Here is a 14,839-nt window from a genome sequence, read left to right as displayed (position 1 = left end):
TTCATCACACAACTAGGGGGATAATTGCCAAGGTAGCCCGGGATGGGTGGGGGAGGAGGGAAGGAAAAGGACACACTTCAGTTTAAAACTTTAAAACTTTAACACTTATTGAAGGCCAGCCTTCCGATGCTCGGGCAGTCATCTGGGGTGGAGTGACTGGGTGACCAGAGGCCCCCCCACCATGTTCTTGGGCGTCTGGGTGAGGAGGCAGTGGGACTTGGGGAGGAGGGCTGTTGGTTACACAGAGGCTGTAGCGGCAGCTCAACCATACATTGGAGCATATCAGTTTGATGCTCCAGCAGCCGGAGCATCGACTCTTGCCTTCTGTCTGCAAGCTGACGCCACCTATTATCTTCAGCCCGCCACTTGCTCTGTTCAGCCCGCGATTCAGCCCGCCACCTCTCCTCTCATTCAAATTGTGCTTTTTTGCACTCTGACATTGACTGCCTCCACGCATTCTGCTGTGCTCTTTCAGCGTGTAAGGACATCTGGAGCTCCGTGAAGATATCATCCCGCGTCCGCCGTTTTCTCCTTCTAATCTTCGCTAGCCTCTGCGAAGGAGAAACATTTGCAGCTGCTGGAGGAGAAGGGAGAGCTGGTTAAAAAAGACACATTTTAGAGAACAATGGGTACACCCTTTCACGTTAAATTTTGCTGTTCACATTACACAGCACATGTGCTTTCGTTACAAGGTCGCATTTTTCCTCTTACGTTGAGGGCCTGCCGGTTTGGTGTGAGAGATCACTCATGCAGTGCCAGGCAACAGAATTCGGCTTGCAGGCAGCCATGTTAAGCCACAGTCCTTTGGCTTTTTTAACCTTCATAACATGTGAGAATGGTCTCAAACAGCAGCGCCCTCATTTCCCATACCAAGCACCCATTGGGTTGGCCATTTAAAATGGGTTTGCAATGTAAAAGGAGGGGCTGGGGTTTCCGGATTAACATGCAGCACAAACCCAACTACCCTCCCCCCCCCCCCCACACCCAATTCTCTGGGATGATCACTTCACCCCTCCCCCCCCCGCCCGTGTGGCTAACAGCAGGGAACATTTCTGTTCAGCCGAGCAGGAACGGGCACCTCTGAATGTCCCCTTAATAAAATCACCCCATTTCAACCAGGTGACCATGAATGATATCACTCTCCTGAGGATAACAAAGAGAGATAAGGAATGGATGTTGTCTGCATGCCAGCAAACACCGGGACCATACGCTGCCATGCTTTGTTATGCAATGATTCCAGACTACGTGCTACTGGCCTGGCGTGGTAAAGTGTCCTACCATGGCGGACGGAATAAGGCAGCCCTCCCCAGAAACCTTTTGCAAAGGCTTTGGGAGTACATGAAGGAGAGCTTTCTGGAGATGTCCCTGGAGGATTTCCGCTCCATCCCCATACACGTTAACAGACTTTTCCAGTAGCTGTACTGGCCGCGATTGCCGGGAACAATTAATCATTAATCATTAAACACGCTTGCTTTTAAACCGTGTGTAATATTTACAAAGGTACACTCACCAGAGGTCCCTTGTGTGCCCTCAGGGTCTGGGAGCACACCTTGGGTGAGTTCGGGGGTTACTGGTTCCTGGTCCAGGGTGATAAACATATCCTGGCTGTTGGGGAAACCGGTTTCTCCACTTCCTTGCTGTGAGCTATCTTCATTGTCTTCATCATCATCATCATCTTTCGCGTACCCCGAACCCGCTTCCCTGTTGCGTGTTTCTCTATTGACGGAGTCAAAGCACACGGTTGGGGTAGTGGTGGCTGCACCCCCTAGAATGGCATGCAGCTCCGCGTAGAAGCGGCATGTTTGCAGCTCTGCCCCAGACCTTCCGTTTGCCTCTCTGGCTTTGTGGTAGGCTTGCCTTAGCTCCTTAATTTTCACGCAGCACTGCTGTGTGTCCCTGTTATGGCCTCTGTCCTTCATGGCCTTTGAGACCTTTTCTGATATTTTGCCATTTCGTTTACTGCTACGGAGTTCAGCTAGCACTGATTTGTCTCCCTATATGGGGAGCAGATCCCGTACCTCCCGTTCTGTCCATGCTGGAGCTCTTTTGCGATCCTGGGACTCCATCATGGTTACCTGTGCTGATGAGCTCTGCGTGGTCACCTGTGCTCTCCACGCTGGGCAAACAGGAAATGAAATTCAGAAGTTCGCAGGGCTTTTCCTGTCTACCTGCTCAGTGCATCTGAGTTGAGAGTGCTGTCCAGAACGGTCACAATGAAGCACTGTGGGATAGCTCCCGGAGGCCAATAACGTCAAATTCCGTCCACACTACCCCAAATCCGACCCGCAAAGGCCGATTTTAGCGCTAATCCACTCGTCGGAGGTGGAGTAAAGAAACCGGTTTAAAGGGCCATTTAAGTCGAAAGAAAGGGCTTCGTCGTGTGGACGTGTCCAGGCTTAATTCGATTTAACGCTGCTAAAGTTGACCTAAACTCATAGTGTAGACCAGGCCAATGTCTATACTTGTTTCTGTGAGGTGCCTAGCACAGTTTTGGGCACTCAGAAATGATAACACATAACACAGTATCTCAACATCTTTCTCCTTCCCCCATTCTGCATGGGGTATTTAATGGAAAGTCTGTGAAGAGATTAGAGAACTTGGGTCATACGCTGTCTATAGCCTGAGTTTGCAGATAGCTGTGTTCTGAATCTGTTGTTGTTTTTCAAAGTTGATAGTTTTATTCTAAGGTATGGTATGTTATCATAACCAATCTAGAAATCATAAATGTTTCTGTCACTGTGGCACAGTGTGAATTTGATCTCATAATTCCAAACAGTCTCTCATATTTCTTCAGACGCTAAAAGCCCCAATTCCCTCTACCCACTTGCCAAAACATCCATATTTTCTCTGATAACTTCTATTAATTGTGTTGCCAAGTACAAAATCCCCAGCACACTGAAAGCTGGGGAATGTGGAGACAGCATAAGATAAATTGACATTCTTCGGCTATCTCTCGATGCAAGGATGATGTATGCCAAGGAAGGTTTTTAAGTGGCTGAGGAGCCCAATTTGTGCCCTGCAGATTTTCCTACAGAAGTGACAGGTGTTATCTTGGAGGAGACATAGTTGTTGGCTGGACTGTTGTGCCCTTTCTTTCCTCCTTTGTTGCTTCTCTGTCTCATGAGCATGTCTGTTCTCCTCAAAGTGAGCTGTGGCTTAGTGTATGGTGTAAATTGACTTCAGTATCAAAATAAATAGTGGTTTGAGCATTGTCCTGCTAAACCAAGGGTTGTGAGTTCAATCCTTCAGGGGGCCACTTAGGGATCTGGGGCAAAATCAGTACTTGGTCCTGCTAGTGAAGGCAAGGGGTTGGACTCAATGACCTTTCAAGGTCCCTTCCAGTTCTAGGAGATAGGATATCTCCATTATATAAAAATAAACCCAGAGCAGAGTCACTCTTCTCAGAAATTTAAGTGGATTTGCATACAAATCTGTCATGACTTGATGAGTTTCTGAAGGTCTTAGAACATATTCAGTAAAATGTAAAGCAGCCCATGTAGGACAACTTAAAAATGTTTCTTTTATAGTTGTGTGGTTGTTTTTCTGGCATTTTATTTGTATTTTTATCCAGCATTACTGTCATGTTTTGGTAGCGAGGTCTAATACTCAATTTGGGAGAACAATTCTGCTCTCTTCAGCTAATTACTCCTCAGACCCACTTTCTTTTAGACCAGGTAGTGGGGTATCTAAGAGGCTACTTTTGTCAGTGACTTTGAATCTGTTTAAGGAAATGAGACCACAGCGTCTCATAAAACCTTACAACAAATACTTGGTTTCACAAGGATATATGTGCACAACTTCAACTGTCTGGAGGTTTCTGAATTTAGTATGGAGAATGCTTGTGTTCTGATGGAATCATGGTACCATGGCCTCCCCCTTGCCACACTACCCTCAGGGTTCCACTTAAAAATTGTACTACATCTTCAGGGTATCTCTGTGGGGCTGACAGTTTCTGTTCTGACAGTTTCTGTTCTGCAGTATTTCTGCGTAGTTTGGGGGTTAAGGCTGGTATCAGAATTCTTTATGTAACTTAAACTTGTGATGTCAATAGTTTGTTTTGTTTTGTTTTGTTTTTTTAATAAGTGCATGTTCAGGGTACATCTTTAGACACAAAAAATCCTGCATCTTGGCAGGGGGTTAGACTAGATGATCCTCGCGGTCTCTTCTAACCCTAAGATTCTATGATTCTTTGATCTTCTCTTGAATTGTTTTTAACTTTAACTATTGTTTGGCAAGGTGCTTTGTTTAAGTCAACACTACACTATTAAGTGAATAAGGCTCTATCTACACACTTCAACCAAATTTATAATCTCTGTGTGTCATCGTCAGCTGGAAACATGATTTATGTTCACACACTACATGGTTCCCCTTCACCAAAGGAGGTTGTGTTAATCCTTCAGTGTGCATGTTCAGACAGTCTTCATCAGCAGAGTCAAGGAAAGGGTAGGGACGGTTTTGTGGCCTGCAGCATGCAGGGGGTCAGACCAGATGATCATAATGGTCCCTTCTGACCTTAAAGTCTATGAGTCTATGAGTCTTACAATGGAGTTTGAAAAATATATAATTTAGTGTGGATTTTGCTACTTTTTAGATTGAACAGAGTGGTGAGATCCCTCCTTCCTGCTGTAATTTTCCTGTGGCTGTTTGCAAAGACAAGATGTTTGTGTTTTCTGGCCAGAGTGGAGCAAAGATCACCAATAATCTCTTTCAGTTTGAATTCAAGGAAAAAATGTAAGTTCCAACATTTGATTCAAGTAAAATATATGTAATAATTCTGCTGTTCAGGGTGAAGAAAGTACACAATGAAAGATATTGAAGAAGGAACAGTTTGTATTTCATAACTAAGAAAGGCAGTTCTTTCTAATTTCTAATTTCTTTGATTTTTAGTTGGGGACTAATTAGGCTGATATTTGGATAATATGTCAGCAATAGTACAATAGCTTGACAATATGTTTTGGCTAGATAGAGACAATTTTTTTCTACAGGAGAACAGAAACTCATATTGATTCATTTGAAATAATAGCCAGTGGGCACAATTTTCAGATCTGGGTGTGTAATAATAGGTTCCTCAATCCATACCTAGGTGTCTAATTAGAAAGGGTCTGATTTTCAGAGGTGCTGAGCAGCCTCAATTCCCACTGAAGTCAGTGGGAGTTGTAGATGCTCAGCATCTTTGAAAATCAGATAATTTAAGTGTCTATATAAGGATTTAGGAATGTAACTTCAAGCTACCAATTTAGAAAATCTTGACTAGTGCCTTTTCAGATGTTCTGTTACATTTGGCCCCAAACAAAAAGGAAATATCAAGAGTGCACATGGTTTCCTCATTCAGCACTTGAAAACTCCTGTGTTCTTAGCGACAAAGAGTCCTGTGGCACTTTATAGACTAACAGACGTATTGGAGCATACGTGGGTGAATACCCACTTCATCAGATGTCTGTGTTCTTAGACATTGTCACCATGTGGAGCCCTCATAGGAATTTCATACCATATGTGTCTGATAGGGGGAACAGCATGAACCTACAGTTCAAGGAAATGAGATAACTGTGAAAAGCAAATGTCTAGTTCACTCTTGGGGGGAAGCAGTCTGACTCTGAATCCCTGCTCACGTACACACATACACACTTTCAAACAGTGGAGTCCAGCTTTTGTGGGAAGGTTTTTATTTCAAACTTTTGATCTCCCAGTCCAGTTAGTTAGGTTGGGAGTTGGATAATTATTAAATATTAAAAATCTCAGTGTGGTATAATGAAAGAAGTTTTAAAAGCACTGGTGTGGAACCACAATAGAGAGGCAGTAGGCCAAGCCATGATTTTGAAATCTGACTAGCGATTGGGTGCCCCAATTTTTGGATTCCCAACTTGAGACATCTTTGAGGGTTCTGATTATCAGGCAATGCTGAGCACCTGCCCTCTGAAAACCTGGCCCCTTCAGAAAGGTCAGGTTTGGCACCCAAAAACTGAAGCACCCAAAACCACTACTCAGTTTTGAAAACTTTGGTCTACAATTCTGAAAGAGATAAAAGTGGGGAACAAAAAAGCAGCAACTGTAGATTAACTACTACTACTACAACTATTGCCACAGTTACTGATGGCCTTTTTATTGGTGGGAGAAAGGACAGGATATTGTTTTAATTTCATAGTTTCTGAGAGTTTAAGGCCAGAAAGAATAATTAAATCATCTAGTGTGACCTCCTGAATATTGCATGCTGTTCAGTTTCACCCAGATACCCCTGTATTAAGCCCAAAGTCTTTAATTAGGCTTAAGCATTTCAGTCCTCCGGAGACTAAACTACTGTGTGCCACAGACAGAGAGCAAGAGATACCAAGAAAAGAACAGGAGTACTTGTGGCACCTTAGAGACTAACAAATTTGTACTGTAACAAAGTACTCCTGTTCTTTTTGCGGATACAGACTAATACGGCTGCTACTCTGAAACCAGAGATACCAAGGTGTCACCAGTGCCCAGAGCCCCTGCAATGGCAGGGAATTGATTAGGTGAGATAAGCTCAGATGTCCCAAGCTGAATCCACATTCCATGCTGCAGAGGTCAAAAAAGCCCCAAAGTTCCTGCAAATCTCACCTGGAGGACAATTCCTTCCCAGCCCCAAACATGATGACCAGTTTGACCCTGAGCATGTAAGGAGGACACACTAGCCAGATATGCTATTGCTCAAATAGAAATTATGGATTTGATGCAGAAATTATTGGGTGAGGTTCTCAGGCCTGTATTATGCAGGAGGTCAGACTACATGATCATAATGGGATATAAAATCTAGGAATCTGTGAAAACCACCACAGTAATGAAACACAATACAACATAAACCAACCAGTTACCCAAACATTGAACAAAGTGTGCAAGTCTTGTATCTTGTCCTGACGTCTGCCAGAGTTGGGCTCTGGTTGACTACAAATGTAATAAAAAGCTGAATTGGTGGCTGCAAATAATATTAATCATATTATGTTAAGAAACTGTGATCCCTTACCAAAATACTGATTTTATTTAAACAGTGGGGGTAGGGTTTGATTAGGGTATATTGTAATAGTTGTTTTCCAGCTCTAATTGATAGAATCCTTTTGGGATTTTGAGACAGTTAATTTTCAAAACTCATTTTGAAGAAAGGAGTTATAAAAGATTTACTCTTTGTTTCATGTCTTGTGTCTCAGATGGACACGAATTCCTACTGAACACTTACTTCGGGGCTCCCCTCCTCCTCCACAGCGAAGATATGGTCACACCATGGTTGCCTTTGATCGCCACCTCTATGTGTTTGGTGGTGCTGCAGATAACACATTGCCAAATGAACTACACTGCTATGATGTGGACTCTCAGACCTGGGAAGTTATCCAGCCTAATCCGGATAGTGAGGTAAAGAGTGCACTGTTTAATTACTCCTCTTTCTCCTTTCAATCTACCTTTTGCTTCCATGGTATAGAACAGAGAATCTTTATTTAAATTAATAACGTTAATATTGAATTATACTTTTATAGCTCCTTTTCCAACAATGTGTTATACCAGGGGTCGGCAACCTATGGCACACGTGCCAAAGACGGCACGCGAGTCGATTTTTAATGGCACGCTGTTGCCTGCCAAGTCCCGGTAGGCAGCATCGTGCCATTAAAAATCCTGCCCTGCCCAGCCAAGCCCAGCTCGCTCTTCTCTGCCCTCCACCCCCCCTCCCTCTCCTGCGGGGGCAGGGGGCAAGGGGCAAGGGGCAGAAACTAGGTCCTGCCGGCTTCTGCCAGCTCCCCTGCCTCTTCCGGCAGTGTGCTCAGTTCCTGTCCCCCTCCTCCGCCTCTCCCTCCCTGCTGGCCGATCAGTGATGGCCCATGCGAGGGAGGGGGTCCGGAAGGAGCAGAGTCAGCCTGCTCGCTGCTCCCGGCGGAGGCAGAGAAGAAGTGGAGGCAGGGCCTTGGGGAAGGGGGGGAGTGGAATAGGGGCATATCCCCTCCAGCCCCCTGCTCTCACCCCCCCTCATACCCCCTCTGCCCTGACACCCCCTCACACACACCCAGCCCTCTGCCCTGAGCCCCCATCACACACACCCAGCCCTGAGCCCTGTGCCCCGCACACCTCCAAGGCCCCTGCCCTGAGCCACCCCCACACACACCCAGCCCTCTGCCCTGAGCCCCCCCGCACACACACCCAGCCCTCTGCCCTGAGCCCTGCGCCCCGCACACCCCCCCAGGCCCCTGCCCTGAGCCCTGACCCCCCCACACACACCCAGCCCTCTGCCCTGAGCCCTGCGCCCCGCACACACCCCAGACCCCTGCCCTGAGCCCTGCGCCCTGCACACATCCCAGGCCCCTGCCCTGAGCCCTGTACCCCCCTCACACACACCCAGCCCTCTGCTTGACTCCTTCACACCCCCCCCACCATGACCCCAGGCCTGACTCTGGCACCCCCACACATACCCAGGCCCCCCACACCCCATGCCCTGACACCTGCACCCCCCCACATACCCAGCCCCCACCCCATGCACCCCCCACATCCTGACTCTTGCACCCTCCACATTCCCACCTGCATCCCTTGCACCAAATGGGAGCTCCTGCACGCCCCCCCCCACATTCCCACCTGCACCCCTCGCACCAAATGGGAGCTGCCCAGGTAAGTGCTCCACACCCAAACCTCCTGCCCCAACCCTGAGCCCCCTCCCTCATTCTAGCTCCTGGTCAGATCCTACATCCCAACCCCCAGCCTGCTCCTTCACCCCCAGCCCTGTGCTCAGTGTACTCCCACTCTCAGCTCAGTTCAGAGAGAGAGGAAGAGAATGGGCCAGAACCAGGGAGAAGGTATGTATGTGGGCAGGACCAGGACCCCAGACCGGCAGCGGGCTGAGTGGGTCCGGCAACTGGGATCCCGGCAGGCAGGAGCTGGCGGATGGAACCCCTGAGCAGCAGCGAGCTGAGCAGGCCAGCAGCGTAAGATCGACATTTTAATTTAATTTTAAATGAAGCTTCTTAAACATTTTGAAAACCTTGTTTATTTTACAATACAATAGTTTAGTTATATAATATATAGACTTATACAGAGAGACCTTCTAAAAAACATTAAAATGTATTACCGGCACACGAAACCTTAAATTAGAGTGAATAAATGACGTCTCGGCACACCACTTCTGCAAGGTTGCCAACCCCTGTGTTATACTGTCAGTACAGAGTGAACAAAATTTCCTTTGAAGGCAATGTTATTATTGATACTTGTAAAACTCAAACTTTCTTCACTGGCACTTTTTTTTAAAAGATCCAAAAAAGATGTTTATAGGAGCTAACACTTGACATAGAAAATCATAAATCCTCATGTTCCATGGCATGAGCCAACCACTAACTGACAAGGGTTAGGAAGAAACTTCCCCTGTGGGGATGTTATTCCATGATTAGCAAATGGGGTTTCTTGCACGTTCTCCTGAAGTATCTGGTGCAGGCCCCTCTGAGAGAAAATACTGGACTAGACGGACCACTAATCTAATCCACTGTGAGAAGTCCTATAAACTTCTTATTAGAAGGCAATTCCTCTTTTTATATGTTCCTATGTGCAGTACTTACTAGCAAAGAAGAACTAGCTGTGAATTTGAGAATAATAGGGGAGCTTGAAAAGATTAGCTACTGTTGAAGATATTTGAATTCATTAAGCAGTAGAATCATAGAAGATTAGTGTTGGAAGAGACCTCAGGAGTCCAACCCCCTGCTCTAAGCAGAACCAATCCCAACTAAATCATCCCAGCGAGTTTTGTCAAGCTGGGCCTTAAAAACCTCTAAGGATGGAGATTCCACCACTTCCCTAGGTAACCCATTCCTGTGCTTCCCCACCCTCCTAGTGAAATAGTGTTTCCTAATATCCAACCTAGACCTCCCCCACTGCAACTTGAGACCATTGCTCCTTGTTCTGTCATCTGCCACCATTGAGAACAGCTGAGCTCCATCCTCTTTGGAACCCCCCTCTTCTGGTAGTTGTAGGCTGTTATCAAATCCCCCCTTACTTTTCTCTTCTGCAGACTAAACAAGCTCAGTTCCCTCAGCCTCTCCTCTTAAGTCATGTGCCCCAGCCCCCTGATCATTTTCGTTGCCCTCCGCTGGACTCTCCAATTTGTCCACATCCTTTCTGTGGTGGGGGGCCCAAAACTGGATGCAATACTCCTGATGTGGCCTCACCAGTGCTGAATAGAGGGGAATAATCACTTCCCTCGATCTACTGGCAATGCTCCTACCAATGCAGCCCGTTATGCCGTTAGCCTTCTTGGCAACAAGGGCACACTGCTGACTCATATCCAGCTTCACATCCACCATAATCCCCAGGTCCTTTTCTGCAGAACTGCTACTTAGCCAGTAAGTCCCCAGCCTGTAGCGGTGCATGGGATTCTTCCATCCTAAGTGCAGTACTCTGCACTTGTCCTTGTTGAACCTCATCAGATTTCTTTTGGCCCAATCCTCCAATTTGTCTAGGTCACTCTGGACCCTAACCCTACCATCTAGCGTATCTACCTCTCCCCCCAGCTTAATGTAAAACTATTGAATTGTCTATATTCATACAAAAAGCAATGTCAGAATATAAAATGTGCCCAATTAAACACAAAGTCAGAAAACGTAAAAGTAAAGATTGAAAACACATTAACTTTTCTCTTGTTTGTAGGCATTATGGTATTGTAATTATACAACTACATGCTATTTCTCATTATATAATACATCCTTAGGCCTGGTCTACACTGCGGGAGGGGGATCGAGCTAAGTTATGCAACTTCAGGTACGTGAATAATGTAGCTGAAGTTGACATACTTAGATCTACTTACTGCAGTGTCTTCACTACGGTGAGTTGACTGCTGCTGCTCCCCCGTCGACTCTGCCTGTGCCTCTCGCTGAACTGGAATACAGGAGTCGATGGGAGAGCGCTTGGGGATCGATTTATCGTGTCTAGACTGGATGCGATAAATCGATCCCCGCTGGATCGATCGCTGCCCGCCGATCCGACCAGTAGTGAAGACATACCCTTAGATACTCCTATGTCTAAGATAACCTTGTATTGCACAATTTAAAGGAATTGGGTCTGACATGACATTTTTTAACTGAGGCTTCGGTGACCCTTGATCATTTTGTGCTCAGAATACTGAAAATAGCAGTGATCTCCCAGCATGTTACTTTTCATTTATTCCCTGGGTTTGGAACGGTGTCATTATACGTATTAGTTCCTCTTTCTTTATATGTTTTGCCTTGAATTGTGTGTAATGTTTCAGTTGGTGCAATAGCAGTTCTGTAGCATTTTTATTAGCTGATCTGTGAAGTAGAAAGGGTTTAGTGTTAGCGTGCAATATAGAGAACTGCAAAATTTGATTTAATATTTTTTTTAAGTGGAGATTCCTACATCAATTTTTATTTAGAGTAGTATAATCAGTATTACTGTTACTAATACTTACTGGTTTTACTAACAAGATGGTCATATCTTTGTAGACAATGAGCCAAAACATATTGTGGTAGGTATATAACGAGGCATTTGATAACTAAACTTTGTTGTAAAAATATTAGCATAGAGCACTATTGATACATTGTCTAGCATCTTATGTACACACTCATACAGTCCTCACCTTGAACAAATCTGTCACGTAAGACACCAGTTCTCAAATTTCACTTAAGTTATTGCCAGTGTTCATAGATTCTGAGGCCAGAAATGACCACAGTGATTATCCAGTCTGACTTTCTGCATAGGGTTACCAGATAGCAACTGAAAAAACGGGACATAGGGTGGGGGGTAATAGGCACCTATATAAGAAAAAGTCTTAAAAAACGGGACTGTCCCTCTAAAAACGGGAAATCTGGTCACCCTACTTCTGCATAACACAGATCATAGAACTTCCTGAAATAATTCCTGTTTGAACCGATTCCTGATTCATGACACCTAAAATGTAATACAACAGTATTCCCAAGCTGCTTAAAGCTAAGACCCTGTTCAGGAAAACAAAACTCATTGTGCTTCCCTCCAACTGCATCCTGTGATATTAAAGGCCTACTTATATTTTAGATCTCAAAATATACTTCTCTCCTTTTTTACAAGATTTGATGAGCGCTGAAATAGTTAATAATATTGATGTTTGAAATTAAATGAATGGGTGGTGCATACCTCAGAGCTATTTTTTCAGGCTCTGCAAACTCAGGCAGACACCTATGTATTGGTTACACTTGGATTACATTTTGAAGGTTTCTTCTGCAACAATAGCAGTTACAGACTAACTTTTTAAAAATGAAAACTGAAACTCTGGAGTCTAGTTGACATTGGTCTGGCATGACAATTTGGCCTACAACATTTTGCCTGCTTGGGAATTAAGCATGAGAAGTAGGTGAAGCTACAGTGAAACCCTGCTATACCGCGATGTTTGTGGTCCAAAAAATTACGTTGCGCTAAATGCGGGGTCGCGGTATAGCGGGGTTTCAAGCCTGTCAGTGGTCCCCAAGGCGGTGCATTGATGTGTGCCGCCTAGTGCCCCTAGTGCCTAGTGCCCAGCAGGGGAGAGAAGCTGCGGCCCCGCACCTGCTGGCGACAGCGAGCATCGGCGCCCGCAACCCCCTTGTTCTCTGTCCCCGGCAGGCGTGGGGCCACAGCTTCTCTCCGGCTTGCAGAGAAGCCGCAGCCCGCACCTGCCGGGGACAGAGAGCTCCAGGGCTGCGGGCGCCGGTGCTCTCTGTCCTGGGCAGGTGCGGGGCCGCAGCTCCTCTCCAGCTTGCAGAGAAGTTGCAGCCCCATGCCTGCCGGGGACAGAGAGCTCCAGGGCTGCAGGCGCCGGTGCTCTCTGTCCCGGGCAGGGACGGGGCCGCGGCTCCTCTCTGGCTTGGAGAGAAGCTGCGGCCCCGCGCCTGCCGGGGACAGAGAGCTCCAGGGCTGCGGGCTCCTCCCCGCCCATGGTTCCACCCCTTTCTGCTCCTTCCCTGGGGTGCCACTCAGGGTCCCCACATTCCAACCCCCCCACTGCAGCTCCTCAACCCGTTTGCTACCTTATGTCTTCCCCACCCCCCACTGCGGCCCCAAGACCGGAGATGCCCTGTCCCCCCATCACAGCCTGAGGCCGCAGTGGGAAGTGACTGCTCCCCCAACTCCCCAAGCTGTGAGGCTGCCTCCCGGGGCCGCTGTGGGGGGGCGGGTCCCAGTGCTTGGGCTTCCCCTGCCCCCCCCGCGCTTCTGCCGGGGATGGGTTGGAGCGCTGGGGGCTTCCCCTGCCCCCTCCCCACCTTCTACTGGGGACACCATCAGGGAGGTGCGGGGGGCCCCCAGTTGACCACTGCCCCGGGGTGCTTTGGCAACGCTCTGGCCCTTTTTTTTTTTTTTTGGTGCTTCGGCGGCGCTCTGGCGTTTTTTTTTTTTTTGCGCTTCCACGGCGCTCCGGGCCCCCCCCCCTTGGGGCAACTGGAGCCACCTTATGACCGCATTACATCCGAATTCGCGTTATCGCGGGGCACATTATACCAGGGTTTCCCTGTATTTTCAATAAAAATGTTATAAAAAGATGCAGGAAAATCAAACAAGAGACTAAATTAGTCTAAACAAAAAGGCGTACTAAATAACACAAGGATTATGTTAAAAGATGTGATTAAATAGACCAAAACTGGTGTAGTGGTATAGGCCTAATCAGTAAAGAAAATAATGAGGGGGTGGACTATGCCGTGTACCTTCCCCTCCTTCTTTAAAAAAAAAAAAATGACTTTTAAAAAAAAGCATCATGGCATCTCAGCTCAACTTGTCTCAGCCCAGCTCATCTCATCTTCCCTGAACCTGAGAAAGAAAGAGTAGAGAAGACTGAAGGACTTTCTTACCTAATTGTCAGGGGCTCCAATCAGAGGCACATAAGACCCTATTCTGTCTCCTTTCACTTTTTGTATGTTATTTTCTGCCCAATTATATTTCCTTCCATGGGCGGCACGTGAGGCCCCCTTTGGGGAGGGTAGCTACGCGGCCCCGCCCTTGCGGCCAAGACCCCACCCCACCCCCTGTCTGCTGGAGCCCTGAATGCCCGTCTCCCTCCACGACCCCCACAGCCAGAAAATCCCCAGCTGAACCACCTTGGGCCCCCAGACGGCACCAGTGCCAGGCCACTGGCTGCCCCCAGTGCCAAGCCGCTGGCTGGCCTCAGCATCAGCCCCCAGCACTGGCCTGGCCTCAGTCCCATCAGTTCCCAGCGCCGGGCTGCCGAGCCACCCCCAGCGCCGGGTCGCCCCCAGTGCCAGGCCACCAGCTGACCTCAGTGTCTGCCCCAGCGCTGGGCTGCCAGCCAGACTCAGTGCTGGATCGCCCCCAATGCCAGCACCCAGTGCCAGCCTGCTGACCTCCGTCCGGCAGCAGAGCTGAGCTCTCACCAGCTTGGGCACCAGCATGGGGGAGAGGACAGAGCATGGGCGTGGCCAGGGCTTGGTTTAGGGGAGTATTAGCCTCCTCTGGCCTATTGTACCCACCGCCCATGTTTCCTCCTATCCTCTCTCTCACTTGCTCAGCTTTTTCATCGATTCCTCGAACCCACTATACTGCAAACACCAGCACAGCAAAATAAAAGGCCTCTCCAGCCCTGCCATGTCTGGAAAAAAAAGATCCCTAAGTGGAATGTGAGCCAGGGTCCACGCAACAAGTGTCATGGCTGACCTGCCAGCCTAAAGCATCTATTCATGACTGACCAGCTGTCCAGTGTTCCAAAAATATAAACCAAAACCATATTTCCTCCACCTTTTCTATTCTGTCTCTTCTCCACTTTGTCTGTCTGTCTGTCTGTTAAAAACAGAAGTGAATACCCTTCACATAACAGGACTGAGAGTAAAATTAACCCTTTTCTTTCCATCAAAGAATGGTTGTTGGTAAAAATAAGACACTA

General features: G+C 47.3%; 1 protein-coding gene across 19 annotated transcripts in view; it reads left to right on the top strand.

Annotated features, from left to right (window-relative positions):
• Positions 1–14,839, top strand: part of LZTR1 (leucine zipper like post translational regulator 1) — a 279,906-nt gene that overhangs the window by 116,264 nt on the left and 148,803 nt on the right. For 18 of the 19 annotated variants that reach the window (XR_010601021.1, XR_010601022.1, XM_065595073.1 and 15 more), the window contains 2 exons: positions 4,592–4,731; positions 7,167–7,368. Coding sequence is in view for 17 of the 19 variants with exons in the window: in XM_065595073.1 (XP_065451145.1) it covers positions 4,592–4,731; positions 7,167–7,368 (342 nt within the window). In the remaining 2 variants the exon portion in view is untranslated. The remainder of the gene's footprint in view (positions 1–4,591; positions 4,732–7,166; positions 7,369–14,839) is intronic. The other variant, XM_065595077.1, reaches the window with a different exon arrangement.

This window comes from Chrysemys picta, chromosome 4 (assembly GCF_011386835.1).
Source record: "Chrysemys picta bellii isolate R12L10 chromosome 4, ASM1138683v2, whole genome shotgun sequence".
In the NCBI taxonomy this organism is placed as follows: Eukaryota; Metazoa; Chordata; order Testudines; family Emydidae; genus Chrysemys; species Chrysemys picta.
The sequence above is the reverse complement of the archived record's forward strand: the minus strand, read 5'-3'. Positions and strand labels throughout refer to the sequence as shown.